This window comes from Xiphophorus hellerii, chromosome 14 (genome assembly GCF_003331165.1).
Source record: "Xiphophorus hellerii strain 12219 chromosome 14, Xiphophorus_hellerii-4.1, whole genome shotgun sequence".
Taxonomy (NCBI): domain Eukaryota; kingdom Metazoa; phylum Chordata; class Actinopteri; order Cyprinodontiformes; family Poeciliidae; genus Xiphophorus; species Xiphophorus hellerii.
This window is the reverse complement of record NC_045685.1, coordinates 11,833,065-11,858,436: the sequence shown is the minus strand read 5'-3', so window position 1 is coordinate 11,858,436 and position 25,372 is coordinate 11,833,065. Positions and strand designations below refer to the sequence as shown.

Genomic DNA, 25,372 nt, shown 5'->3' with positions numbered 1-25,372 from the left:
CGGTTACACAAAAGTAAAGATGGTTTGTAGTTTGGTTTGTTGCAGCCTGAAGTGTGACATAAACTTCAGTAGAGTTTAAAGACAAAATATATGTATAGGTTTATGTCTGGTTGAACGATGTGTGTGCCCAGTTGATTTTTTTTTCTTTTTTTATTGAAATCCATTGGGGGGCCCAGAAGAAAATCTTTGGGAACCACTGCTTTAATGGGATGTACTTATGGTTTCACATGACTATAACAAAACTATAAATATAAATATTAGTCAATAGATTGGCGGTGGGGAAATCCAAAATGACACACACTATTCCTGTGTTTGACCATCTCTACTGTTTATTTTACTTCTCCACTTGGCTTACAATGCATATTTTGTTTTTCTTCTCTAACTTATAAATATTAGATGAGAAAATTTCTTCTGAGAATGAGAAGAAAGAGCCCGGGTACCACCAGAGGTCCCCCAAACCGCAGATTGAGAACCGCTGCCTTAGATGAAAGAAGCACAGAAGCACAGTAAGGACCTCCAGATAAAAGTTCATCCTTCATCCCAGTCTGCAGTGTGTATGTGACAGTTCATTAGGTGAAGAGTTGTGATCTGTTCAGCTGTGGGCGTGTGTGTATGATGACTTTAGGAGGAGAGCAGTATGAGATAAAGGGAGGTTTTGCCTTCCTGAGGGGATGGATCAGGAGTATCAGACAAGATTGCAGAGAACCTATCAGTCACGGGTCCGACCAGCAGACAGGAACTCGACTGTGTGTGAGCGGGTCAGAGAGTGAGCAGGGTCACCTCCGGCTACACCGGCTCCAGAGGTCAGCCGCTTCGCGCCACATCGTGTTCGGAGACAAAAGTTGTTCAACCCTTTGAACAGCTGCTGCTGTTGACGGTTCTTGTTCGCTCATGTAGCTTTGCTTTTGTGGAACAAAACAACCGAGGCTGGCTGGCTCCTTTACAGGCCGGACAAGTCTGGAATTTGATTTTGGTATTTTTCAGGATTAGTCTAAATGTAGTGTGATTATTTCCCCTCGTTTTTCCCACTCACATCTTTTCTGCCTTTTGTCCATGTATCCTTCTTGACTAATTTCTTTCTTCATTCTGCCTTCATGTCCTTCCATCTTTACGGTCTACCATCTTTCCTTTTTTGTGTCCTATCTCTTTTATTACTTTGATGTGTCCTTCCTTTCTTATGCCCTCCTGAATCCCTCTCTTGTGTCCTTCCTTCTTTTCTTCCCTTTGTTCTTCTTCCCTCCTTTCCTTGTGTCCTCAGTCCTTCTGCGTTTCTACACTTTGTTTCCTACCTTCGTTTTAAGATTCCTTCCTTTCTTTTTTTCTTGTGTTTGTTTTCCTTTGATTCCTTCCCTATATTTTGTTCCTTATGCCCTTTGTTCTGCCATTCTCTTCTTGTTTTCTTTTTTCTTCCCCCATTTTTTTTCTTTCTTCTTTTTCTTTGTCCATACTTCTTTCCTGGCTTGTATTCTTCTTTCCTTGTGTCCTCCATTCCTTGTGCCCTACCTCCAGTTCTTTCTTGTTTCCCACCTCCATTACACTGATGCACCCTTCTTCTTTTTTTTACTTTTTGTGTTCTTTTCTCCCTTTCATGTATCCTTCCCTCTGTCGTTCTTTTCTTTTGTCCTTTCTGTCTTGCCCATCCTTTCTTTTTGCACCTAGCATGTGTAAGAAGGGGGTCTACTTTAAAAGTACCTGTTGTGAATTCACAGTAAGCCTTAATATATACATACCAGTATATATTTTTATCTTAAAAATAAACATGACATACTGAGAGCTCTGAGAAGTTGAGTCTGAGAGTTTTTACATATAAAATGTCCTGTAAACCTGGGGAGGAAAAATGTTGCTTTTCACTCTGCTGCAGTGGAAACATCGATGAGGATAATCATCTCCCACTTCTTCACCCGTCCAGGTAGTAAAGGGCTGTTCTGTAAATCTTTGTTCAAAAATCTGACCACCGAGCTTCACTGGCTTCTTCCCCAGATTATCTAAAATAAAGTGTCCTTTTATTTGCACATTCAAAACCTAGTAATCAAATCTCTGACTGGCGACTTAAATTACACACTGCACACTTAAACGTCAAACTAGCAGTCACTTATCACGGTAATCCTCCTAGAAATACTGGATTATGGAGTAATGTATATCTTGTATTACTCCCACACAGCCTTCCTAATCCCCGCATATCCCTTTTGCACAATCGCAGAGATTTGGACATGTTGTAGATGGCAGATTGCATCAAAGATCAACTTTTTGTCTTTTTTTTCCCTTCTTCTTCTTCTTCTTCTTCCCCGACTTTCCCTGCTCCTGTGTGCAATGCATCATTCATCAAAGGCCTGATCCAAAGTCAATATCCACCGCCGCGTCCGTGCGCCGCGCCTACCTGTATATATATCTTCACGTTAGTGCAGTTACCTCGCCTTCGACGCGAAGGCTGAAGATATACAGCAGAAACTTCATCTCTTTCTGTTTCATCCCGCACACGGGCTCCTATGCTGCGGTGTCACCGCCGAGCTCAAAGGGGGAATGTGTGACTTGATAAGTCCAGGTAACATCAAGGAGAGGGAATGTTTTATTCATCGGCGCAAAAGCTCCTGAATTCTCTCAAATCAAATTCACCCGCCTTTGTTTGAGAGATCAAGCCCGAGGTTTGACACGTATAGAAGTGATTGGATTTTCTTGGAGGTTATAAAGAAGCAAAATCAGATCACGGCGAGGAGCAGGCGAATGAGAACGCTGCTGTTGGCGAAGTTAGCGGGACGTAAACGGAAACGCGTCTAATCACGTCTAGTAATTTCAGATCATCTTATCACCTGAAATCCCGCATGAACTGTTGGAAATGTCTCCCCTTTTCCTTTGTGTTGTTGTCAGGCACTGTCATATTCAGGTGACCTTGGCCCCCCGCTGATTCACTTGTTTTTCTTTTTTTTATTTGTTGCTGAGACTCTTTCATCCCCTACGTTTCAGTCTCGCACTGCTCCCCTTTCAGATTCCATTTTTCCATGCCTTCCTCCCTCCCCAGCTCCGATCCCCCGCTGTCACAAAAATTCACAGACCCTCTCAGTGGCTCACAGGGGTCAGACAACTGCTCCAAAAGTCTGATTTAAAAAGAACAAAACTAAAAAAAAAATAAAGTTTTAACAATGCTGCAGCTGCCATAAAGCAAAGCCTTTAAGGAATTTTAAATTTGTATATTAATTTTGTATTTGGCACGTTTAGGGATTTGATCTTATCTGACTAAATTTTCCTTTTCTGTTCTCTTTTTTTTCCCATCTTTTGTCGTATTTCACCGTGTTTCATCAACTTGAGTAAATTAAATGAAACTTTAGGACTCACTTTATGTGTCAGGAACGACTTTAAGTGTCACCCGGGCTCAGAAAGTGATCCACGCCGCTGCAGGACTGTCAAAGAATTAAAGTTCTGTCAAGTTCTGAAGTTTTAGGCTCCTTTTTTAAAACTAACTTAGAATGACTTTCTGGAAAAGGTTACTCATATTTTTTTTTGTATTACTTGTTTTGTTGTTGATTCTTTGTATTAGCGTACAACGAATCATTTCTTCATCCCTGAAAACTACCGGTCATGTTTTTAGATCCAATCATGTTACAAAAGCAGCACTGCTAAAGGTTTTTGACCGACTTAAGGATCAAAACAAACCTTCATTTCTGCTTTTATTAAACCTAAATGCAATTGTTGACGCTGCCGGTTAAACCACAGTGCAACCCAAGATACCACATTTATTTTTTAGTTTATACTCGTTTACTTTCACCCTGTTTCAACTCGCAATCACATCTAAACACAATGTGAAGAAAGGTATGCAGATCTGAGCAACATCCACGGCGGACGCATCAGTTCCTATTGATGTTTTGTTTGTTTGTTTTATTAAAGTTGATCATTTCTAGTGTTTTTTTTTTGTTTTTATCTTTGCAGAGAGCTTTGTGTTACACCTTTGTTGTACGTCAGCTTCACATTGATTATCTCCGTCTTCTCATTGCGTGTTCGGATTTGATGGCATGCTTCAATTTCCATTTAAGAACCAGAAAAGTTAAACTGTTTCATGTGTTGCTGAAGAAAAAACATGTGATTTCACAAATTCCTCTTTTTGTGTGGGTGTGTTTGTGTGTGTGTGGGTGTGTGTTGGCGGTGCGCCAGAGAATGATTCCTCTGTGAGAACATGGTGAAAAACATGAATTTTCACATCCTGCTTGATTGATTCTTATTTATTGCGTTTCAATCTTGAAGTAAGAAAAAAAACCATAAAAATATAAATTACTGCCACATTCATTACAACTGTAAGAAGAAAGAAAGGAGCATGCCAACACAATTTAAATTTAAAAAAGAAAAAATATATATATATATATACTGTATATTTACACAGATATTTGTCATTTTTTCCCCAAGTAATGTAATACTGGATTTGCAAAACTTGTCTGATAATAAAAGTACCAGCGTACCTTCATTATTTTTGGTTAACTTTGTTTCTTCACGATCTGCACAGTTTTTATTAAAAATACTTAATTATGCTCTACCAGGTACATTACTCTAACTGAATTAAGTTTGAAATACAACTTTGATGCCAAAGGCGTGATTTAATAGAGTCGATGCCTTTATAGACATCCTTTTTATTGAGCAGAAAAAGACTCTGGCATATGTAAGCAACCAGCTGGTGGAGGCATCGATAACATTTTAAATTAGGTTTGTAGATAAGTTACAAATTAATTAAAAATAATCACAGATGTAACATTCAAAGATCGTGGATTTTAAAGGTAATTGTGGATATCAAGCACCGGATCAAAAACACGTTCGGAATTTATTATTTTTCTGTTGATCTGTAATCTATTTTGAGAAATAAATTACTATAAAGTCGTTCTAACGTATTGGACTGGAGGCACTTTATAAAGCCAGCCTCACAAAAAATGCCAGCAGTCATAAAATGTATGTTTCACAAATCACTAACATGCAACATAAACTTTGTTTTTCATTCAAACGTATCATAAACTAATCAGTTTAGGTTAAATGCAACAGGAAAATGCATGTGCCTCCCATATTAGTGTCATTTAATCAATTCAGACTTTAATGTTTATTATCTATTCGGAATCAGAGGCAACTTTTCTCACTGTAATAAAGGACAAGTGAATGAATTGAATTAGACTAGCGCAACAGCAGCACAGTGTAACCCATTATGCTTAAACAGAACGACACAATTAAGCTTTTATTTTTTTCCCCATCGTTTGGCACAATTTAGAACGTTTTATTGGTTATTGCAAAAAATTTCCCAAAAGACAAGCTGAAGAAGCACAGAGTCTTTTCAAAATGTTTGGCACACGTTGCAGAAAGCTCAGTTCAGAACTCACTCTCTTTAATCTCAGTAGGTCAGACAAAATCGCACCTTTAATCCACGTCTAATCTCAGGTCAGCCTAAAAAATAAATAAATAAATAAATAAAACAACATATAGGTAAAACCCTCACAATAAGAACTAAACAAACCGAAGAAGGAAACTCTGTCTCCCAGCGGTTTTCATTTCCACACTGAGCTCTCTGTCTTGAGTGGAACCTTCCATGTAAATCTAATCGTTGCTGTCAGATCTCTTAGACCGCGACACGGCTCAGCCCCGACTCGGTTTGGACGTCATCGTGCCTTCTGACACCATGTTGACAGTAACAACATGATAATTGCACCGGAAAACATCTTTGACACCTATTACGGCGGCCACACTGCCTTGTTGGACGCCTCTTTTTGATATTTGATTGAGTGCTTTTATCCTGCTTGTGACTCATGAAATATAATTTCAGCTGACAGACAAAGAAGCCGCAATCATGACTTAGTCTTGTGGGAGTCATGAGCCTGGAGTCCGTGCGGCATTCTGAGTGCATTTACTTATGTCAGCTTGTGTTAAAATTTGTCACTTTTTTTTTTTTTTTAAATCACAAGCAGTCAGTTTGAGTTAAGGACAGAATAATTAATTCAACGAGAAGAATTTAAAGTTAGAGCACCAAGCAAATAAGAAGCATCGTTAAAAAGGGACAATCCTAGCGGATATGTAAAAATAATATTTCATGTGCATAGAAATAATTATGATGAAAATCTACAGAAAGGGTGTATTTAGAGAAACATTGATGTTAAAAAAAAGAAAAGCACTGTAGTTTTCACATTCTTACTGTGATTTTAGGTAGTGTCTTGATTCTGATGATGTTTTGAAATTGTTTTAAACTCGTTTTTCAGTTGTGTTTGTGTTATAGTTTCTGTTATCTTCCATATCTGAACTCCAGCTATGTGCAAAGAAACCTGTGCCAACAGAAAGCTTTCAAAAGTGAAATGTGTAAGACATGGTGGCAGCGAATAAAAGGAAAATAGTCCGTTTGAACACATCCTAGGTTACACCACTACAATTTGTCTACACTTAGTTCTCTCAAAACATTTTATCTGGCCCTAAAAGTCATTTCAAGTTATTGTTACACACAGTTGTTGGAAGGGAAGTCAAAATACTGATATGTGATCTATCATCCATTTGGCTCAGACACTGAGGGAAAAAAAACAAAACTGCTCAATGCTGCAGATGGTTATTGTGGGTAAAAACCAGCAGTGGTAAAGTTTGTGATGCACAGACATCAGCAAACGTAAAAAGTGACACTGAATAAACTTCATGCTTTAGCAGTTGCACTTCCAGATCTGGCTGCTGACTTGGCTTGAGCTGTTATTGGCTAACAGCCATTAGCTTTTGCTCTACCTTTTGTCAACACAAGGTTTGTTTTCTTAAACATGTATGGGGCTTTGTGGGGGTGGGTGGTAGATTTCTAATATTATTTCTACATATAGTTGTGAACTCTAATTGTTTTAGCCGGCACGCTTTCAGGTAATAAGTATCCGACTCCCGAGAGCCCAAACACTATTTTTCTCCCGTCAGCCAAACAGCTCGAGCGGGAGGACAGAAAGTTCATTTCCATTTTTGCGCCGACTTATTCATGATCCTGAAAAGTGTCTTTAATAAAACTGCCCCACCTTTGCCCCGACAACTGTTCTAGTTTGAATTTGTTTGTTACAAACCGCTGTTATAGTTTGTACATCTTGCCATTAGACCTAATTTAATAATAATAATATTTCAGGACCACCTTGATGTGTATTCATTTTGATACGAATATCATGACAACGTCTTGGCGTTTACACTCAACACAGCTATGGGACATGGTGCTTTACTCCTGTGGATGGTTTACTCCATATATGGTCATCCGTTTTGTTTTTTTTTGTACAGTAAAGGCCACCAAAAGTTGTCATTGTGCCAGTAAAGTGCAGTTTAAAGTAATTTATCTGTCTTGAAAAACAATGAAAGGGCTGACTGAATTATTTATTTCAGCACTGTCAAGATTTGCAGGTTTCCCGACTCATAAATATGATGAAATCTGCCCTTTAAAAGAAATGAATTATTCTGTCACATTTGCAGTCCTAAGATCTTAACCTCTTTTTTTTACCGTCCCTTGCCGCTTTTGCCGTGCTGCTGTGAAGTGAAATAATGAACAACAGTTTTAGTGTGTGCGATGGGAGCGGAGAGCTGCGGTAGTTCTCCTGAAGGGTGAACTTGGACAACACACTGGTGCTGCTCGTGCCGCCACTTCCTGCTGGCGCGTGTACAAGCAATCACGCTCATTAGATAAAGTGACATTTAAATGAACTGGAACAATGTCGGAAGGTTGCTGCTGCTGCTTTCTGTTAGGTTTTAAATTAGAACTCTCCATTCATATTTAACTGTAGCTTCTTTTCGATTTAATCTATTTTAATTCTTTTTTTTTTTTTTAAATAATAATAATGACTTATGATTTTTCATAAAGTTTTTATACCCTTTGGGATACACTTTAAATTGCCTTGTCTTACCTTGGAGCAGATCAAAAGAGTAGGAGGATTTCCATCAAGTGAAATGAAGCTGGGCTTCACCTGTTGCCACCACCCGTCCTACGACACCTAATTGTTTCAGCCGGCACGCTGTCAGGTAATAAGTATCCGACTCCCGAGAGTCCAAACACTATTTTTCTCCCGTCAGCCGAATAAGCTCGAGCGGGAGGACAGAAAGTTAATTTCCATTTTTGCGCCGACTTATTCATGATCCTGAAAAGTGCCTTTAATAAAACCGCCCCACCTTTGCCCCGACAAGTTCTCCAGGAAGTCGCAGAGAGCATAAATCAGCAAACGTTGGTTTGCAACGTTAAAAAAAAAAAAAAAAAAAGCACGGGTACGTTAAATTAGAAATCTTTCAGGTGCGGAGAACCAAACTTAAACTAATGACGATCTTTGTTAGCCCGATTAAGATCTGCCCAATCACGCCCATTCAAATGGCGCACGCGACAACCTCGAGTCCCGACAAACACGTCCTCGCGACGCGTTCCGGCTCTATTGATCTGTTTCAGCTGCTTTTTAGGGGCAAACAAATGAAAACCGGCAGCGTTTGATCAAAAGGTGCACGCGACACTGAAGTGTCCTCAAATTATTTTTAGAGGCAGTTTCAATCAGATCTGTCGTTGCGAGAAATTGAGGACGAGATCTCAGACTGTTTGCTTTCATTGAGGGAGCGAGAACGAGTCGTGCTGCTACGTAATGAACGATGCAGATGCTCCCCTCAGTCTGACCCCACTGGTTGCGATTGTGCTTCACGATAGGGCGAGTTTTGCATTACCTGAGGCCGCCATTATTGTGGTGATATTTAACAGCGAGCGTAAAAGACATGCAGTATTTCAGCTTGATTGTATCTGTGTTCTGTTAAGGTTATAAAATCCAATATAGTCAATTTGTCAGAAGCAGTGATATTTTGGGCTCTACTTCTGGTTCTCAGTGTCTCAGTTTTTTATGTTTTCAGACAACCCCCAGTGATTTTGCTAAAATTCTTAATTACTCATTTGTTTCCAGAAGGCATCCTGATTTGCTTTTCTTTTCTTATTTTTTATTTTTTTTTGCCTGTTTGTCACAAGGGTTTCAGAATCCTAGATACTAATCAAAGACCATATAAGTAAACCAGAAAATGCAGATTTTAAATAAAGGTGTTTATTAAAGGAGAAAACAAAAATCAAGACCTAATGACCCTGTTATCTCACACACACACACACACACCCACGCCCACACACAAACACACGCAATCACACCTGACTTCACTGTCTCTAGCTGCAGTGGTCCGGATTAGCCACACCTGTTCTCAATCAAGACATCCCTTAAATAGGACCTGCCTGTCAAGATGAGGTACATCAAAAACAGCTGCAACGTGCTCCAAATCTTTTTCTTCTCAAATGTCTACGCAGTCTTAGAAAAACTACAACAAACTTCAAATTGTTTTATTGTTATAAAATCTATCCATTCTTTAATCCGCCCAGTAAGTGCTAGCTCTACTCGTGAATCCTTAATTAACAGAATAATATCGAAGCAAATATTCAGTCAGTTCTACGGCGGGAACTTTTTGTTCTTTTTCTTGAGGCATAGCGAAAATCTACCGAACCATGACTTTAAAACCAAAATACTCCCGGTTTTTATTTTTCGCACCGTTATGCCTCTGCTATTAACACACATTTCCTCAATGTTGTTCCTACTTCTGCAAAGCTTGAGGTCATTCAATTTCACCGCTAAGTCGTCACCAATCCATCAATCCATCCATTTTCTTTAAACTGTAGTCTTTTTCAGACTGAAACAAGAGGTGCAGCATATCCTAGCGGTCAGTGGACAAGAGCCCTGGACTTGCACATTTCTTTGAATGCAGGTGTAGAGCCAGAGCACCTGAGGAAAGTCCACTCAAAGCACAACACACTCCACCATGCGGCCCTACGGTTTGCAAAGCAGAGCAAGCAGAAAACCAGCTGGACTTACTGAGTTTATTGCATTTTCTTTTTGAGAGGCGATTCTAGAGTTTTATCCAAAACAAGTTTATTATGGTCCTTTTGCAGACCATTGTCTCAAATTTGACCCCAAACTGCCTCTGGTCTCAATACAGCAAAGATGGAGTATTTATCTCTCTAGCGCTGCTTGATGCATATTCCACCCATACCATGGACTATCTTGGAAGGACTTTTCTGCCATCTAGTGGTTGGAGTTCTGCACAATTATTTGCTAAATTCTCTATTTCGTGCATAAAACACCTGAATTTGACAAATTATATTAATCACTATTCTTTTTATTTAGCATTTGCTTGACAGTAAAGACAAACAAATACCTTTTTGTTTGCACAAAAATGTTGAAAGTGAAGACAAAACCCATCTGTTCAAATAGATATTGGGGGAAAACTCTTAACTTTTTTTTTATCACAATATTATAAAGTTGGAATTATCATATAAATATTAAACACGGTCAGTATTTGCAAAGTTTGAAGGCTGATTTCTGTTTTTGCTCATAAGAGAATTGCAAGCGAGCTGGGCGTCAAACCAAAACAAGGTTTAAGGTCAAACAAAGCTCATTTTAAAATTTTCATCTGTTTAGAAGATTTACTATCTGCTTATTTTGAAAACTTCTTCTCTCCTCTACTTCAGGCGAAATCGATGATGAGATTTGACGAGCAGTACACTGTCTCGCTCTCACAAAATTAAGGCTGGCACCCTCCTAATTATGTTTCATTTTATTTCATTTTTGTCTCCGCTGTTGCAGACAAAAGAACCCTCCGGTCTCTCCATCATCCTGACTGCACAATTTTGCATCAAAATCATTTATTTGTCCAGAACATATCTGGCTAAAATCCTTTTTTCTTTCTCTGTTCAGGTATAGCTTTCATTCTCCAATACTATTAATTACAAAGGCTAAAAATGTCTTGCCTCTGATTTTTGCTTTTTTTTTTTTGTTTAAGTGCAAAGGCTGTCAATTTTCCGCTCAGGTTTTATGTATTTTCTTTTTCTCATCTGTTCAGCTACGATTTTGGCTCTAAAACTGTCATTCGCTGTTTTTGTGGCTTCCCTGTACACCTCACTTCTCTTCTGCTTCGCCTTTGAAAAAACATTCCTTTTTTTTTTTTTTTCGTTCCATAGATGAAAAAGGTAGACGGCGAGCACCCATTAGGTCACAGTGCATTAACCACACTAATAAACCCATTACGCTGCAAAGGAATGGGATCCAAACGAGAGAGGAGAGGGGCTAGAGTTATAGGGGATCAAGAAAAGAGGAGAGGAGAATGAATAGGGAGAGATTGCAGCAGCAGTTTGGGTAAAAAAAACAAAAACCTTATTGTTTTATATTCACTTTACATTCATGTGTTTCTTAAAATATTGTTTCGGTCTGCTCATTTACTGGGCTTTTTTTTTTTTCTTTCTCCCAACCACCACTCATTAAGGGAAGGACCTGCCATCTTATGGCATTGCATCACTTTCTGCTCCCTCACGCAACTCCTCTGTCTGAGTATTAGCGTCATTGTGGGGCCAATTACCACACTGCAGTGCTGTTCAGGGGGCCATAAATATCAGCAACGCGTCCCCAACCTGCGAAGCTCCTGTGAGGATAGAAAGGAAGCATAAACAAGAAAGTAAGGGGGAGAATAAGGGACATCGTGCTGCTGAATGCAGCAGCTTTAAATGTACTTTTCTACAATCAGATCCATGCGAAATGAGGTGCTGCAGAGCGAACGCTTGTGGGTTTTTGGCATTGCAGTGTCACAATATGAACTGTAACTAACAATGTCAAGATGCATAAAGGCAGGATTTCAACTTTTAGCGCGTGCAAAACGCTTGGGCTTGGCTTGCTCATGATGATTTTTTGGAGAAAAGACCAAAGCAAACAGTCTGACGATCCTCGTTCCGGAAATCAATAACCACGGATCATATCATTTATATTCTCTAATGCTGACGGAGGAGGGTAACGAAGAGGCACCAGTACAGGTGCAGTTCAATTCTTTTACTGAAGCTAATAAGTAAAACACAATTTCCCCCCCAAAAAACTATAATTAGACATTAGGCTGTGAACGTTTCTTAATAAAGACAAGATGTTTAATTGGGACGTCATATGTCCATCTGTCCGTTTTCTTACACCCTTTTCTCTAGTGGGGTCAGAGGGGTGCTGGTGCCTATCTCCAGCGAACATTTTGGGCGAGAGGTAGGGTACACCCTGGACAGGTCGCCAGTCCATCGCAGGGGAGGTCATATGTTTGTTTTGTTTTTTGAACTGTACAAGATCGGTGCACTAACTTATAAAACATAATCTGAACAATATCTTACCGAACCTTGGTCTTAAAGTTGTGTTGCAGTCTGGTGGTTCTGTTTTTGGTGTTGCCTCACCTTCATTCTCCTGATGGCATCAGTTCAAAGAAAATGACGGCGAAGCGGCGAGGGGTCTGTGATGACGCTCAGAGTCCTGTTCCTGCAGAGACTCTAAAACAGAAGGTAGAGACTCTCCAATTAGCAGCTCCGCTTCCGTCACTGACCAGGGTGAAGCCCGCCGGATGCCCGCTGAGTTCTGGAGATGGGCGCCATGCCTCCCACCGCAAAGATTAAACAGATATGGAAAATGGATGAACAGATAGTTCAGTGTTGGACAGCACTGCCATTAACTTTCTCATTAAATCATTTTGTAGTAAAGAAGGCATGTTCATGGTTGAAACCTAAGAGTTTGTGTCCTTCAGAAATGAGCCAGCGTCATCAGCTTTCATTCCTTTGTTTGCATGGCTGCGTTGAAAGACTGCTCCTTTCTTGTTCTGTCTAGAACAAAGCCAACTCGCAAACAGTAGAACTGATTTCAGACGTAAACAAATACTATGAATTCAAAAGCAGAAAGCTGTTTGAGTGGGTGATTTTATGCATGAGAGGTATTGAGCAACACCACCAGTATTCGAGACAGTCCCTTTCGCTCAGTCACATTCAGAAGTTATTCTTTTAGTATCCGGCACCTATTGATTGAAATATTTTTTGAACCGTAACTAACTGCTGAACCAATCAATGAAAATGTAATTCTGTCTTGATTTACTGAATTAAAGTTGGGGAGCCAATCACATTCGATCGAATAACGTCTCGTTTAAAACCTGGACTGCAAAGAACCACTTAGGGCTAAGACACCTTAAACTATCGGGCATAAAACACAACTTTTCCGCACTGGACCTGCTGTATGCACTTGTGAACGCTTGACAGCACATACAAATCACGTCCGGTGCCGCTTTTCCCATCGCATCAAATACCAACGCCCAGCAGATCCTTATTTTCTCTCAGGGAGTGGCCGGTGAGGTTCCTTCTGTGATGCTCTGCTGACACCATGTGGCCGACGCTGTAACTGCGCCTCCAGCTGGGAGCGGCGCAGCAGCGGGTTTGGGTGCTGTGCGGTGCACGCAGCACTCCCCGGCAACATTCATCACCAGCAGACGTTTCCGCTCCTCTCCTGGTGCGCCCAAATTGATGAACCATCAACAAAAGTTTCATCACGTTCACTTGGTATTGATAAAGCAATCATGCATGCTTTTCTTCTGCGCTTCACGGTTTAACCCTCCGCTCCAAAGACAAATGGGATGTCAGAAGGATATTCTATCCTCCCACTAGGGCTCGGCTGGTGGAGGATGCGGGTTTCGGAAGGGATGGTCTTTCGGCTGTTTTCTGTCGTGAAACAAACAGGCAACCCAGCTGGATGTCAATCAGAAAAAGTGGATGGGGTTTTATGTGAAAACACTTCAGAGAGCTATCAAAAAGTTAAAATTGTACTTTTTGTTTTTGGAAACAAACTTTTTTGAAGTACTAAGAAAATGAAACTACAATACAATTAAATTGCACTGTTTTTTCTAAGCTGAAACATTAAAACCCTTTTTCATACAGAGAGAGCTTTTATAGCCACCCCTCTATGAGATAGAAATACATACCATATATGAATGAAGATGTGCATGTCTTGAAAAAGTCAGAGCGTTACTGCCTGTTGTGTTTTCCTATAACGACGTATTTTAGGGGAATGTGTCGACTGGATGTGTGTCTGCCTAACTGACAACAAAGAGAATAATGGAGGGAGCACTTTCACTTCCCCCTGAGGTTCCTGCTATAGAAGAGAAAAAAACATAACATAATGTCCTGACCTGAGGGGTATGAAATAACTGGAAACTTAGCTTCAAGGAGAATAACAATAAAACTTGAGGAATGATGATACAACAAAGTTCAGGCCGCAGCTAGGACAGACAACTCGAGCTGGAAGCCAGAACAGTGAGGCAACTTCCGGTGTTGTTTGTGAGCATAAAGTTTTTCAGATAAAAATGTGTTTTTGACCTTGCTTTTCTTTTTAAACCTAAATAGGTAGAAAATTGCTGATTAAAGTCAGTATTTGACTAGCATAACAACACATTCTCAGATGAAAGTCACATTGCTGTCGTGTCGTTACCGCTCAGAAATAAAACAGACTATTTCTAAAGTGTGACTTTCAGCTGGTTCCATTCACTGCCAAAATATTTTACTCATCTACTGGATGCATCCCTTGTCAAAGGTTCTGGTGACACCGTTTGGATTAAGTGGGGGTAGTGACACCTATTGCATCAGAGTAACAATGCTGGTCAGAACAGGAACAGAAATTATGTCTTCCCTCCAAATGCTGTGGCAATTTGGGTTTTGAGAATTACAATTGTTGCTACAAGCATCACTGTAAATAACGCAAAGGTTGGGTACATCACATAGTGCTTGAATTTTCTGGATAAGGTGCCGGTTTGTTAGGTCTTCCAAGATATTTCCTCTCATACATTTGTCTGGATAAATCTCCAAACAATTCAAGCTTGTGTGCTAAGCGCTCAATATAACGTTTGATATCATCATTCTGCAGCGACTTCCAGATGCAGTCTTGATTTCTTTCTGTCATAATATTTTACAATTTTCTCAACTTCCGACATGAAGCTAAATACGGCACAACATGCCCTGCGAGGCTATAGGAAACTGAAAGAAAAAGAAAATATAAAAGCTGTGCTATTTGTGCTCTTTTGGCAATGAAATTTCAGCAGCTGTTTGATTTGCATGAAACACTTTTTCACCACTTCAGACAAAAGCATAAAACAGACCCGCAAACATGACTCTGAACCATCTCGGTTGCTTCCTTTTTTTAAAAATTTTTTATTATTATTATTAATTCTTCTACAGTATACAAATATCCACACACACAAAATGTTCTCAAACCCCCACATTCCTCGTAAACATTCACTTCCTCCCCACCTAGCAGCCCTGTCCTGCATTCCCTTCATTGCGCGCTCCATTGCCCGACAACCTCTCAAATGTACGAGTTTTTGTTTGTTTTTTCTTCTTCTTCTTCTTCTTCTATTTTTAGAACCACACATTGGATCATCAGCTCAGCGACCTCCTAGATGCTGCTGGAGCACTGTTGCATTCTCAAACTGCAGCGGTGACACCCAGCTCCGGGACGAGAGGAAGCGGCCAGTAATCACAGTGTGAAGCTCTTGACATCAGTGCGCTAGGTTTGCGGGCCCCATAGGTGATGAGCAGGACTGTATTGCGAGGGTCGAGCTTAGTGGGGACTCAGGGAGGGTCAGAAGCAGGGAGGAGAGGCAGGTCTTGGTGCATCATTCATCAGATCCGGATCAAACAGCTTGACTTCTTGCCGCATATTGTTGTTTTTCCTGTTATTGTTGTGTGTGTTTTTTTTTTTTTTGTTGCTTTTTTTGTTTTAGGCAAACAGTTGGGTGGGTCTGGTTGCCTTGCAGTGTGATGTCAGATTGGCAGCAGATTATTCTTAGTGTCCCTGGAATTTTAACACATACAGGCGCATCAAAAAAAAAAAAAAAAAAATCAATGTTCCTAAGCTGATACTTCAGTTCAAAGAGTGAAACTTCTATTCATTACGCAGAGTGATACATTTCAAGCGTTTATTTCTGTTCATTTTGATTATTACTTGCAGCTAAAAAAAAATACAGTTACTCAAAAAAAAATTTGTTACGCATGAGATGAGAGATTAAAAAATACTTGATGGCTGCTCATAGAGTGCTGCATACAAGAATATTAATGGTAAGTTCAGTAGAAGGAAAACTGAGGGAGGCTGGATTCCCAAAAGCCATCCACTTCAAGACTTCAGTACAAGCTGAATCTAATTTCTAGACTTCTCTATCTGCTCTAATAGTATGGACATTTAAGCAAGAAACAAAACAAAAAAGTAAAAATTGCATAGTTGAAACAACAACTTTGAAGATGGTTATAGATTTTTTTTTTTTAATCGGAGTTTGCCATTTATTGTTCAAAATAGTGATTAGATTTTAAACAAAGAATCAATTTTACTTTATATATGAAGGCGGGAAACATAATAACGTTCGACTCCACGCTCTTGATGACTGCATCCTTGAGCAGGGATCATCGAAACCCATTTGAAGGTTTGCGAAAGATTAAAATCTTCAACCCCCCCCCCCCCAAAAAAAACACTTAAAATACATCACTCTGTATGTAACAAAACTACACGAGACACAGCTTTCACTTTTTAAACTACATTACAAAAATAAATAAGCTTTTCAATGATGATCTAACTTACTTGAGAGATGCACCTGAAAGCCAATTCCCCCCCCTCCAAACATTGTAGTGACACCAGGTTTAAAAAGCTGCAGGATATATATATATATATTTAAAAACAAAAACAAAAAAAAAACATAAAGATAGTAGATTTTGTTACTGTATGGCTACAGAATGCAGGTAATCAAGTAATAAAGGGCGACAAGAACACAGATAAAGTGACCGCTGCGGCTTCAGTCCGCGATGAAGCCGTAAAATTAAAAAATCTATTAAAATCACCTTTAAGAACATCGTGTGAAAACAGTTTATATATATATATATATATCTATTTTTTTTCCTATTTATATATTTATATTGAGACATCCATAAAGAGTGGCACTGAGGGCACATCAGATCATTTTGGCTCTGTGCTGCGTTTTCATTGCGACCGCTCATGCATCCCCCTCCCTTCATGTCGACATCTTGATTCTAACTCCGCGAGCTGCGCCCTCTCTCCCTCTCCCCGCCAAAAAACAAAAAAAAACACAACCACGAAGAAAGCAGTAGTGCAACAAACTTTTAGCAGGATTATTTCTCTCTCTCTCTCTCCCTCTCTTCTGAATGAAATGAGTCAAGTACACGAGTTCATCCACACAACACGACTTCAGTGAAACACTACACTTTGTGAGTTTGAAACTAAATGTACAGACCGCACCTTTAGACCCTTTATGAAGAGGTTTTTTTTGGTTGGTTCAAACTAAAAAAAAAAAAAAAAAATTAAATACAAAGAAAAGAAAGGAAGAGAGAACCGTGAGCAGGTTTTGAGCTTGCCTCGGCTCCTCCCTCCATCTGTGCGGGTTTTTTCTTTGCGATAACTAAATACAAAGGGATTATTGAAAAATAAGGCTACCAGGCTGAGGGGCGTTTGACGGCACCCAGGCTGAGCTACATTCCATCTCTGATGACAAAGAAAAGAAGAAAAAAAAACCCAGGAGAGAAAAGGAAATGTTTTATCTTCCAGTGACGTATGAGCGATAAAACTCTTCCTTTAGTTTAGTTTTCTCTCTCGCTGTCACACGCTGACCTATCTCTGAATGTTGTTATTTCTTCTTCTTAAATAAGCTTTTGATTTTAGACGAGGAGCGCTTGATTTTCTCCCCGTTGTCGCAGGAGTCCTGGGAGGAGGTGCTGTGGAGCTTGTAATCTCTCCCCAGGCTCCGGCCCTCCGAGTCCAGCGAGGTGAGAGACGGGTGGCGCCCCACGTTGGGCAGCATGCTCGCCGGCAGCTGGCCGTAGCTGTAGGACTTCTCCAGGATGCCGTTGTAGACGCCCTTGCCCGTCGGAGAGGCGGCGCTGCCCTGCGACAGCGGCATGCTTTGGGACTCGGGTATGACGCGGGTGAGGTCGGGCGAGCCTTTCCGCGTGAACGGGTGGTGCTCCAGGGCCGGGGACGGGGAGGTGGAGGGCGGGCCGGAGGGGGTGGCGGCCGGCGTCGGGGGCATGGGAGGAGGCGTGGAGTCCCTGAGGCTGCTGCTGCTGCTGCTGCTGGTGGTGTGGGTGGAGCCGGGGCGCTCCGGGCTGCCCTGGCCCAGCAGCAGCAGCTCCTCGCGGGAGATGCGGCGGTACGGGGCGTCGGCGGCGCCGGGGGAGTGCAGCTGCTTCCGGCCGATGGTGGAGCAGAGGGAGTCCGTGTCGGAGCTGCCATCCTGAGCCGGTTCTCTGACGGGGAGGAGCAGAACAAGCGGGTCACACACTGAAAACGTCGCCGCAATGTGGAAATATGTACGACTGTTCAGAATATTAACCACAGAGGGTAGGAGGGGCAAAATACGACAGCCAATTCACAATTTTTTATAATTTTTTTGTTTACATCTTTTCCAACAACAACTAAAATCACAACAAACCAGGAAAAGCTTTAAAATACATCTATTTTTAACCGCACTCTGGTGCTATTGCACCTCTACTGCTGCTAATACTATGACCCAGTTCTACCGCCAACGCCGCAAAAACACAAAATCTTACAAGCACTTTCGGTCTGTTTTCTTAGAACACTTGAAATAAAGACAAAACTAACTCACAAATAACTTCTCTGGAAGAAATGGGAGTTTGTTTTTAGTCAACAGTCCCTTAATAATGATGAAAAAGTACCAGCTAGATATGAAATAATCTGCCAATGGAACAAGACATTTTTAATTTACGATGTGGGAAAAACACATTGTTCCATTGGCTGATTATTTCACTTATACCTAGTATTTTTTCATCAATATTAAGGAAGTATTGACTTGAAACAAGCTCCTGTATCATGCTGAAAAGTTACTTGTAAGTTCATTTTGTCTTACTTCAAGTGTTAGAAACTAGACCAACAAGACTTTTGTGTTTTTGCAGTCTGGTAAAGATTCGACCAGGCTTTGTTGAGACTCTTGGCTATAAGTTAGAAACACTGGGACAAAAATCAGATCGTTTCATTTTCGGGAGGCAGTTAGTCCTAAAACAAACGTCTGATTAATGAGATGAATGTGATTTGCCTGCAGTCAGAAGACAGTCTATAACACTCAGTGAAACCCTCTTGGTAATCTGTCAGTGTCTGGATAAAACACCTGTTAGTCCAAACTGTAAAACCATTCCATGGCGTTCCGGCCACAGCTACATACCCCCTCCTATCCAAACTGAACATAAACTGTTCGTCGTCTGCGTCGGGGCGATAGGAGAGGGACGAGCCGGCCATGGACAGCAGGTCTGGGTCCGGGGACATCAGGGACGACTGTTGGCTCAGCAGGCTTCGGCGGGAGCGGCACAGGCTGCTGTTGCGGGTCAGCGGGGGTCGGATCAACGCAGCGGCTGGGAGAGCAAAACAAAGATCGGACGTCGTTCCGGAGCAAGCGGCAACATTTTCTCCTGCTGAGAACGAGTGTAAAAAAATGTATAAATTAATGGCGCGGCGCACTCACTGGAGAACTGTGGAATGATGGGAGGCGTGTCCTCGTCCAGGTCGTCCACACCGCCTGCGATGGGGTACGGAGGGACAGAGACTCGGGGCATGACCACCCAGCTGTGGTCCGAGTAGAGGCTGGCCGTCAGGCTCGGCAGACCTGAGTTGTTGACGACGGGGAAGCCGCAGAGCTTCTCGATCTGCTGCCAGCGGTGAAGCCGCTCCCTCAGGCACGCTGTCACCTCTGACAGAGCTTTCCTAAAAAAAATATATATAAAAAAAACAAGAAGGGAAAAACTAAACGAAGAGGACGGCCCTGGTTCTGAACGTGCCGAACTTGGCGAGCTGGAGAGATTCTTCTCTGATGCACATCAAAACGTCCTTTCTAAGACGCACACAGAAAAAGTTGACGAGCCAAGATTAATGCGCTTTTTGGCACGAAGCAGACCCGCTGTAAAGCTGGACCTCTGCCTAACAAGAAGCCAGACGGAGCGCTGCACTTTCTTCTTGTTTTTCCTGTGATTCCCCTTGGTGTTTGAACAACTGAACGATTCTTTGAACTGGATTTCAGAGGAACTCTAAATAACCTCGCAGACTACACAAAGTTAAGCGCCCAGAAGAATGTACCCTAATCTGCAAAGCAGTGTAGAATAGATCAGGAGCTGGCCTTTCACCAGAGGACTTGTGGTATTAACACCAGCGGAGAGCCGGCGTTGCATGCAGGTCGGACATGTTTGGGACAATTCGGGGTTTGCTTCAAAACAATTAACAAATAAAACTCTCACAAGTGTGGCATGCTGTCCATGTGTGTATTCAGCACTCAATACCGGAATTTTACTAAGCCATTCTAACACAGGACTATGTTTAGGACTGACAATGATTTTCTTGTACCTACGTTCATAGATCCTCTTATAAACGCTAAAGGTGGTGACCCCCACAGCATGATGCTGCCAAAATGTTTCCCAATAGGCCGAATGTGCGTTGATAAGTTTTCTGTCACAAACACCGATTTGAGTGTACACCAAAGAGTTTCCCACCACTGTCTGACAATAAAGGCTCAAACTGATCGATGTAAGCCAAAAAGACTGATGATGGAATAATAATAGTGAGTAATAATTTTTATTGCCACAAAACATTCATAATAAATGTCGACATTGAACGTCCCTTATCGTTTCAGGATATCTTTTTTTTTTTTCCTTTTTTTTCTCCGAAGAGTTTTTTGCGGCGCTAGTGGTTTGTATTTTTTTCCACGGTAGGCAGACAGGAAGTAGGGTGAGGAAGACATGCGGCAAAGGTCGTCGGGACCGGGAGTCGAACCCGCGACGTCCGCGTCGAGGACTAAGGCCTCCAAACGTGGGGCGTGCTAACCCCCTGCGCCACCACAGCACGCCATTTCAGGATATCTTAAATGCATTTTTCTCTGTAGAACTTTAGCTAAATAAAAGTCAGGCCTTGATTACATGTGCAGGGAGAATCAGTCTGATTCTCCGTCACTTCCTGAATCAGTTTACTGCGAACAAACAGTAAGACAGCAATAAATGAGGCTGTTGGGGGATTTTGTGCTGCTGGTGACTTGAACTCCAATATACGCAAAGGCCTTAGCCGTGAATGACTGAGAAATTTAATTTCTCTCCATTTTGCTTTCCTCAGGGCTGCTTTATGTTAGACTAAGTTATTCTAATGAACTCGGGTTAAAACAAATTATCGTAAATCAGATTGGGAGGGGAACTGCGCACGCAGGAAGTAGATTTGAGTCTTACTTTGCTTCTAGTATCTTGTGGTCCACCTCATCCAGGGACGAGCTGTGGGCGACATGAAGGGTTCCGAACACAGAACCTCTTTTCTTTTTTATTTTCTCTGCCTGAAACAAAAAAAAAAAAAAAGAGGAAGCCAAAGTTATTTACTGAACTTTTCTGCAACAACTCAGAATGAATCTAGGGGATCGAACAAATAAAAACATTTGTTAAAACTTCTACAAGTTCAATTCAAACAATATGCAACATTATTAACGCATTAAGATTTCTTTATTCTGTTCTCACGATCATCTTTGCTACATATGTAGAATAAGGTTTTTTCAGACAGGTTTCAAATAATTATTTGAAACAGAACTAGGCTAACATCTGTTTCTCACTTTTGAAAGAATCAGAGCTTCAAATTAAGGGTTATGTAGCGGACTAGTCAAAGCAGCGACTTGAATCCAGTTACGATGGCTGGTTATAATCAATACCTCTTTAATGCGACTGAAATCAATTCTGCAAAGAAGAAACTGTCAAAATTATCATAAACTCTTAGCGAAGGTTGTTGCCTCCACAACTTATAAGGTCAGGGTGTCATTACTTCTTCACACAGGGTCAGGCTTGATCGAGGAGGGTTTTAAAAAAAAAAGTTGCCATTATGAGAATTTGTTGATGTTCGGGAAGATTTAAGTGTCCTTAAAACCTGACGCAGCTGCCTGAAATTGCATCAGACAAGAATCAAATCTATACGCATATTTCCACATCCTCTAGGGCAGCTCCATCAAAGAAAAGTCCGTCACTTGACAATCCGCATTAACGGCCAAATCAGGGCGAAATTCATTCAAATTTATACAATGCAAATATGGACGAATCGCTACGGCCGCTAATCCCGGCGCTGAAGGACGGCGGAGCGCTCCGGATCCGTCGCTTCCCTGCGCCGCCAAAGAGAAGCTCACCTCGTCTTTGGCGACGTACAGCTGGAACTCGGCGCTCTGCTTCTTGATGTTGTAGTACTGAACTTCCACCTCGTGCGTGAGCTGCAGCCACTTCTGCAGCGCCTCGGGGACGGAGCGCTCCGACTGCATCTCCTTCTCCGCCCGCTTCAGAGCCTTCCGCACCTGCAGGAAGAGGTGACAGGTCACGACCGGGGTTTCAAAAAAACATAAACCTTCCGCCGACAGAAACCGTTCGTACGAACGGTCCCAATAAACCAATAAACAGAGATTACTGTTTATTGGATTCTTCCATATCTGATGAGTTAATAAAAGGAGTTTTTGTCCCGACTCGAATCCAAGGGCAGAGCTGTAGGGTTTTCTTTTTCTTTTTCTTTTTTTTTACGAAGGCGGATAAATATGCAAAGCAGGTCCCTCGCAAATGAAATGAAAATTTAAGGCAGACAATATAAAACTAATCTTTTCAATTTTAGGTGGTTTAGCCACAGTGATGAATACATTTACATCTGCATAAAGCTCTGCACCCAGACGAGCCTTTTCCCCCTTATTTTAAATTAAATCCATCGTTCAAAAGACAGCGAAGAATGTGCAAACCGCATCAAAGTGAATTCAAATTTAATTTCCATATGAACTAAGTCATGTTTCCACACATTTATGCACGCAACCGTGTGATATTCACTTCAGCCGGCCAGCATGTTTTGACTGATAATGAGCCTGTGGCCGAGTTGCATTCAGGGGAAATGAGTTAAGCTGCGTTCAGGGACAGGAAGTCCTCCGGGAGGCCTCACCTGGACCAGCTCCTCCTCGGCGTATTTGAGCCGGCTGAGCTCGCACTCGGCGCCCTCTCGCAGCTCTCGCAGCCGATGGGCCTCCTTCTTGGCGTCGATGATCTCGTCCCTCATCTTCTGCTCGAGGTTCTCCTTCTCCACGGCGACCGTCCGGTTCTCCTCCTGAGCCTTTTCCAACCTGGAAACAAAGGTCCATGTGTTTTATGTAATGAGACAAAATACTTTTTTGTTTTGTTTTTTTTACATTTATTTAAGAATCTAAAATATGTGCGACAAATTTGCATTCGAGCCTCTTGACTCAACATCTTGTAGAATCGCTACAGTTAACAGCTGCCATCTTTAGGATTCTCTCTCTCGCTCCATTTTTTTACATCTAAATTTGATTTGTTCTTTGCAAAATAGCCCAAGCTCAGGCTGATTGTTATGTATGATCATCGGTTTTCACGTCTTGAAACAGATTCAAAATTTGAGTTCCATCCAAACTTTGATTGGACCATTCAATTGAAGCTCTAGCTGTGGATCCTGCTTCAAGGTGAACTTCCTCCTCAGATTCAAGTCATTTGCTGCCTTTTATTTATTTATTAATAAAAGGCAGCTCCATCCATCTTCACATCCAATCTGGCCTGCTCCTGCAGAACATTAGACCTCAGCACCGCATAATGCTGCCGTGTCCTTCTTTCACTGCTAGTTTGTTCCGACACACACACGCACACCCACACACACCCCCACACACCTACACACACACACACCGTTTTGCAGGTAGGCTGAAAATGTTAAATTTTGGTCTCATATGACCAGAACAGCTCCTTTTGACCTTTTTTACTACATTATCTTTCTTCCGAAGTCTAAAAGTAGGACTGCACAATATCAAGAAATTGCGAAACTGTTGCTCCATATTGTGCTAATAATACCGATTTCACCTAATTTTCCTCGCAATTTTTTTTATTTTCCTTCATCCGTGTCTTCACTGCTCTTTGGGAGCCTGAACATCTCCGCCACTTGCAGTCAAAGTTCAGTCAGCTGGCAGGAATTTCTATTGGCAAGCATAACTATTAAGCATGCTACTTGAGCAAAATCTAACTGTTTATCACTTTGTATGCAAAGAAGAAAAAAAAAAAAAAAAGTTAAATGAAAGCATACTTCAGAATTTCTAGTCTGCTCGGTCGTCTTACCGGCTCTGCATGTCCATCAGGCTCTGCTCGGCGTTCTGAAGGCTCTCCAGGTCCTTCATCATCTGAGAAATGTGCACCTTGCTGGACTTGTTCTGAATGTAGGCGAACCAGCAGCCTCCCACTCCGATCACAATGGAGATCATCAGGACAAAGTCTTTCACCCAGTTGTGCTGCGGACCTGCAGGGGACCCAAGAGCGAGGGGTGAGAAGGAGACGCGCCGCCGGTTTGCCGCGTTGGAACAGAAGCCGTACTCACGCAGAGGAGGCCCGAAGAGCACAGCGTCGAGCGCCTTCAGGTTGAGCTTCTGCTTGTGCCGCTGGTCTAATACCCTCAGCTGCATGGACATAAACGACGGCTCGTTTGCCGCTATTCTACAACGCAAACAGAGCATACATTCAAATGACAAGGTAGCACATTTTTAATATTTTTCCCCCCTCGAGACAGTAAATCGGGGAGATGTTTAACATTCCGTACAGAAACACGGGACCGACAGGTGGACCGTCGATCAGCATCTAAAACGGCTCAGAAAACAACCGAGCCCTCTGGTTATGACATCACTTCATGAGTCAGCTCGGCGCAGAAACATGAAGCCCCCCGACGACCCACCGCCTCCCCCTGGTTACAATCAGTCACTCAGTACATTCAGTCTGCAGCAGCTCACGTTGCACAGGAGTTCATTTAACGACAGTCCTTAAATAACAACTTCATCTGCAGCTTCTTCCACTGAAGACTAAAACTCATGACTGGGAACTTTGTTAGCGTTAGAGAATGGACCGAATGACTGCGAAGCTGAACGTCGGACTTAAGGATGAAAAGAAACCTTTAAGCCGTGAGGAATGTCTGCCATTTAAAATATTCCAAACATTTTTTTCCTGTGTTGCATTTCTTAACCAGCAGAGGGCAGCAGAATACAGAATTTAAATTTAAAAAAAAATCACTGGTTGCTTTAGTTGATGGGGGGATGGGAAGAAAAGAATGTCTTTTTACTTTTAATGATTTGTCATAAAAATTGAAAAGCTTTTATTTAAGTTTCTCCTGAGGCAGAGGGGGGAGGAAGACCGGCAGCTCCTGGCCGTACTGACCGAGGCAACGTGTTCCCTGTGACCCGGAAGTCCCGGAAGTTCTTCTCGTACTGCGGCAGCTCCACCGACTCCTTCAGCCACTGCACCGTGTCCTCCGTGGTCCAGTTGTGGACTGATGAGAGGTTAAAGACAGAGTTAGAAAACTCTCAAAGAACTCAAATAAATAACCTAGATCTGACTTACACTGGCTCTGGAAGTGCAAACACCCCAGTTAAACTTATTCCAAAAGCTTTCTGCGGCTTTAATGTGGCATTTATTCTGCGAAATGCAACTGAAAAACCAGCAGAACGTTTAGGGGCCAAAAACACACAGAGATGCAGTAATAAATGCTTTGTT

General features: G+C 41.7%; 1 protein-coding gene across 2 annotated transcripts in view; it reads right to left on the bottom strand.

Moving 5' to 3' along the window:
• Window positions 1-15,190: 15,190 nt before the first annotated feature.
• Window positions 15,191-25,372, bottom strand: part of stim2b (stromal interaction molecule 2b) — a 50,992-nt gene continuing 40,810 nt past the window's right edge. The window contains exons 4-12 of one of the 2 annotated variants that reach the window (XM_032583431.1): window positions 25,037-25,148; window positions 24,210-24,325; window positions 23,954-24,131; window positions 22,782-22,959; window positions 21,997-22,158; window positions 21,065-21,165; window positions 19,324-19,562; window positions 19,027-19,213; window positions 15,191-18,094 (exon numbers count right to left, since the gene is read on the bottom strand). In XM_032583431.1, coding sequence (XP_032439322.1) covers window positions 17,476-18,094; window positions 19,027-19,213; window positions 19,324-19,562; window positions 21,065-21,165; window positions 21,997-22,158; window positions 22,782-22,959; window positions 23,954-24,131; window positions 24,210-24,325; window positions 25,037-25,148 — 1,892 coding nt within the window. In that variant the 3' untranslated portion in view covers window positions 15,191-17,475. Of the gene's footprint in view, window positions 18,095-18,972; window positions 19,214-19,323; window positions 19,563-21,064; window positions 21,166-21,996; window positions 22,159-22,781; window positions 22,960-23,953; window positions 24,132-24,209; window positions 24,326-25,036; window positions 25,149-25,372 lie in introns of both variants that reach the window. The other variant, XM_032583430.1, reaches the window with a different exon arrangement.